This window comes from Pyrus communis, chromosome 15, assembly GCF_963583255.1.
Source record: "Pyrus communis chromosome 15, drPyrComm1.1, whole genome shotgun sequence".
Taxonomy (NCBI): domain Eukaryota; kingdom Viridiplantae; phylum Streptophyta; class Magnoliopsida; order Rosales; family Rosaceae; genus Pyrus; species Pyrus communis.
The window spans coordinates 10,703,128-10,708,358 of NC_084817.1; the positions used below are offsets into that span (position 1 = coordinate 10,703,128).

The window sequence follows — 5,231 nt, forward strand, 5'->3', positions numbered from 1 at the left end:
TTCTTACGTGGTAAGCAAAAGAAAATTTTGCTAAAGTATGCCTCAAGGAGTATATTTCAAGATGATGAATCCTCTAAACCCTATATCCCAAGTCAACCACGAAGTCCATCACCAAGCCAAGATGGTGGATATGATTATTAAGTTTATGTAGTGTATGAATTATGTGCTTTATTAATTAAGTTTATGAATTGTCGGTTGTATTAAGTTTATGTGGTTTATTATATGGTTTATGTACCTTATTAAATTTATATCTTATTAATTATTGTTTCTATTAATCTAGATGCCTTCAATAATTATTGTACTTATTATTCCACACTTCGATGTAGAATAGATGCCTTCAATAATTCAACCTCCATTCAACATAGTACTAGACAAAATACTTTGCATAAGAAGATATTACTACAAAATAACAACATAGTGCAACTAAAATTATTACATAAATGCTCAACCAACATCATCAATGTTCACCTTCTTGGCGCCATACATGCTCAACCAAATCCTTGCGGAGCGTGTCATGACCTTGAGGAGCTTGACTTTTATTTAAACGTCTCATATACTCACTCAAGGTGACCCTATCCTATTAGGTCTCATATGTGGTTACAGCGAGATATTCAACATCTCTTGCAATAGCTCTCACATATGTTGGTTGATCATCATCCACATCTTCGTCTGAATCTTCTTCAATTTCGATGTACTCATCTTCCACAATCATGTTGTGCAAAATTATGCACGTCATCATGATTGAATGGAGGTCTTCGGTATGCCAAAGTTGTGTAGGCTCTCTAATAATGGCCCATCAAGCTTGTAGGATCCCGAATGCTCTCTCCATATCCTTCCTGTAAGACTCTTGCCTTCGGAAAATAAATTGCTTTTTTGCACTATCGGGATGAGAAAAACTTTTGACAAAGGTAGACCAACTAAGATACATACCATCAGTTAGGTAGTAACCTAGCTCATACCTCTTACCATTTACCTGTACTGAAATTCTGGTGCCCATCCATTGACAACATCATTGAACAGAGGAGAAGACCAAAGAACGTTAATATCTTTGTTTGATCCGGGAGCGCTGAAGAAAGCATGCCAAATCCATGTGTCGTAAGGCGTCATAGCCTCGAGCATGATGGTTGGCTTGTTATGACGGCCCTTGAATTGGCCAGTCTAAGCAATAGGATAATTCTTCCACTCCCAATGCATAAAATCGAGACTTCCTATCATGCCAGGGAAGCCTTTTTGTCTGCCTTGCGTAGAAGCCTCTTCAAGTCTTCACGATTTGGCTTGCGGAGGTATGTGGCTCCATAAATGGCTTGAATTACCTGACAGAAACGCTTTAGGTTCTCAATAGCAGTACTCTTCGCAAGTCAGCAATACTCGTCAGTTGAGTCTGCAGAGCACCCATTAGCTAGCATCCGAAATGCAGATGTGAGCTTCCAAAAATCATGAGCAGGAAATCTCAGACACTCGATGAAATAATCTTTCACCCATTGATGAGGTGATAGACTTTGTCGGCTTACGACATCTATCTTCCTTGCAAAGTAGTGGTCATGATTGACAACTACGTTCAAGATGTTTTCAAAAAGCTCTCTCCCTATCCGAAATTGCCTCCGAAAATCATGAGCAGGAAATCTCAGACGCTCGATGAAATAATCTTTCATCATTTGGTCATAACACTCTTCTTTATCACGCTGCACAAATGAACGCCCTGTGACAGAACCACGATGGTTAGATTCGCCATGGTGCTTATATTGCATAAGCGAGTTTACAAGTTCAGCTTCGGCATTGATCAATTTTGCATCATCAATGTCAAGCCTTGCTTGGTATTGTGCCATTTGCATTGCCCTGCTACGACTTCTTCTATCACCCAGTGATGAGATATTGAGGATTTTTAGGAAACAAAAACTCTTTCAAAGTTGAAATATTGGTGAATGTAGAGGATGATTGAAGGTTGAAAGATTGTGTGATCAATTAATATTGGACCTGCGTTTATATAGAGAATGATTGATGAAAGTTAAACAGTTAGTGAGAAGGCTTGCTTTGTGGAAAATTTAGTGATTTTTCAATATTTATAGGAATTTAAATATTTTTAGATTAAAATATTCATAAAATTAATTTACGATAGTCTACATATTTATTATTTTTTTAAAATTTAATTTAAGAAAAAAATTAGCCTAAGTTCATTCTTTAATAATCCCGAGCTAAAATTTTAGGTCATAAGGATTGGAGTAGAAAAGCTATTTATGGGCTAAAAACTAAATTTCCTGGGCTAAAAAATTTGGCTTTTAACCCAAGGGTTGAAGATGGTCTAATAGAGGTCTGGGCTAAAAAATCTTGGGACCAACCGGGACAAAATCCAGCCATATGGCCAGATAGTTGGCAATCTTTAGCCAACTAGCCAGCCTTTTCAGTTGGGCCCAACTAGATTTTTTTTAGACGAAATTAAAAAAAAAATTAAAATTCTAAGTTTTTCCTTATAAGCACCTAAGACATTTCTACACCATTTCTCACATCATTTTCGCCCATCTTACCTTATTTTATTTCAATTCTACACATTCTATTCACCTTAAACACTCTTTTCATACACACCCCTCTCTTACATCTTCCAATAATATTTCCTTTAATTGTTTCAATAATTTTCAAATGTGCACATCTTGAAGTGGCACTCAAAATATGTCTGGAGGCTTATTCATTTAGCGGAAGTGGCACTCAAAATATATATGGAAACTTTATTTTAATATGGTAATTTAATTCAACTAACCAATAAAATTAAAGAACTTAAAATAATAAATTATTGAGGGGCTAAAAATAGTCTCATTCGGTTGTAGATAGTATGTAAATATAGTCTGATATTGTTCATTAAATAATAATTTCTTGCAGGGCTATAATCTGTATGGGTGCTAAACATAACTCTTCGGTTGGAGATGGCCTAAGCTTTCTACTACAGGTAGATCCCTCTTCTTGTCAAGTGGTTGATGTGACATACTTGGCAAGGAGTGAGTTCACACTTGATCCTTCCAAATTTACAAGTTTTTGCCATTGAAAATGTATTTCCACGCAAAACCTCTCTGCAGAATTCCCCCCAGTCTTGTTTGCCAACCAACCTGCCACGTCATAATAATTGTTAAACATTGGGCCAGGTCACTGTTCATATCCTCTAAATTAAATACCCATTGAACATCAACGGTTTCGCGTGGGTATTGGGCCCCAATACATGCACAGTGTTTAATTTTGGTCCAAACAAGATTACTAATTTGTTTCAAACTTTATTGGCACCTTAACGCTAGGTGTTTTCAAAGTTTTGCATAATCTAAGCTAGTATTGTCGTTGTTAAAACGGTTTAGGCACGTTTCATTTTAATTGCTTAAATTTCAGTAGAGTTAGTTTTCTGTCTCCAATAAAAGTTGGCAAGGCAAGGCTAATAAACTTTGGGAAGCTGTACAAGGCAAGGCATCCCTGATCATATTTGGCACTGCCATGATTTTAATTTACTTGAACATTTATATAGTATATGGAGAATGCAGGGTAAGTTACTTTTCGACGGATAAGAAATAACGGTGATGGGGCTGTCCAAAATTTCCAGGCAAGGCTTCAAGGAGTTCAAAAAGGAAATTTTCTGTGATTTGTAAGCTCCATCACAGGAGCTTGGTTAGGCTTTTGGAATGCTGCATTGAAGAAGAAGAAAGTATACTAGTTCATGAGTACATGCCTAACAAAAGCCTGGATTCTTTAATTTTTGGTTTGCTCATATATCTTTTGAGCTAATTTTGACATGTTCTATACATTTTTCATATTTATCTTGTAAATAATTTTTGTTCAATAATGTGCAGATTTATTAAGGGTACAAGTGTCATACAGTTAGAAATATAGTTAGTAATATAGTTAGTAAGGTTGTTAGGATTTCTCTTATAAAAACAGTGTGTGTAATCTTCATTTAGTCAGTTAATACAAATCCTATTTCTCTCTCTAAACTTTCTCTCTATAATCTCTTTTGTTTCTCTCTATCATCTTCCTCTTCCTCTGTACTAATTCTTCATCTTTTACAATGTTGTTAACATGGTATCAGAGCCACCAGGCTCACGCCATGGATTTTGGTGGTTTCTCTTCGTAGTAGTTTACATTTGTTTTCCCCTAGATTAGTTTCTCTTCAAATTTCCATTGGATTTTCGGTGCCTCTGCGATTGTTCTTGGGTTGATTGTTATGCGATTGTTGGGATCGCGATTGTTCTTATTGGGTTGTCTTGGGGGAGGCGTGTAGCTTGCTCTCGAAATTAGTCGTGGACTGGTCGAGGTTGATGAACTTGATTGCGACGATTGCAGAGTTCATGGGGATGCAGACGACCTTGTTGACGACAGCCTTGCCATTGAGCCACTCGGTCTAGGTGGTACAGATGAAGAACTGAGATTCGTTGGTTCCGGGACCAGCGTTGGCCATGGACAAAATTTTGGGTCCGGTGTGCTTCTTGATGAAGTTCTTCTTGCCAGAGTCAATTTCTTGGAGGTTTTTGTAAGTGGTGGAGTCCAATGGGAATTGAACCTTTTGTGGATTCTATTGGTGGGATGAAGAAGTCGACATTGGAGACGACAAAGATAAAATCTTGAAGAATGCAAGTGGGTTGTTTTGATTTCTAGGAAATGGGTTTTGACGGAGAAAATGAATGTAAGGTGTCTGTAGTACTAATTCTAGTGAAAGGTTGATGCTTTGGGAGGAAGACGACGATGTACGAGAATGTGTGTGACTGATCTTTTGAGGAATGAACTTGGCAGCAATGCTTAATGCATGTCCAAGTGGTTGAAGAAAGTCCCAGCTCAAAAGTTTCATTTGAAGTTTATGTTTTCAGTCCATTTTTCTCTGAATTCTTGCACAATTAGAATGGATCTTTTCTGGGTTTTTCAAGTTTTTGTTGTTGGTTAAGAATTATGGTTCTACTACTTGGTTGTGGCTTATGTTGTCGATTGGAAGTATACTTGTTCAAGATTTGGGTATTCGTGTGTCTGTGTGCTCCCAATTTCAAGAATCTTGTTGGATTATGGAAAGTGGCACTACCAGTTTGAGTTTTCTTTGGAAGTAAGGCACTGTATGCCCGTTATTATGTCAAAACAAAGTTTAAGCAGGCATATCCATACGTTTTTTGAAGTGGCTTATGCAGTTTGGGAGTATATTGTTTCTTTTATCAATGGCCTGGTTGGATTGCACTTTAAAGGGCTTTGATAGCTTAGTTTGGATGGGGATAACTTCC

The 5,231-nt window shown here is 37.2% G+C and overlaps 1 protein-coding gene across 1 annotated transcript; it reads right to left on the minus strand.

Moving 5' to 3' along the window:
* Window positions 1-1,358: 1,358 nt before the first annotated feature.
* On the minus strand, window positions 1,359-1,826 carry LOC137717041 (uncharacterized). Its single transcript, XM_068456359.1, has one exon. The coding sequence runs from the start codon at window positions 1,824-1,826 to the stop codon at window positions 1,359-1,361; it is 468 nt and encodes a 155-aa protein (XP_068312460.1).
* Window positions 1,827-5,231: the final 3,405 nt, after the last annotated feature.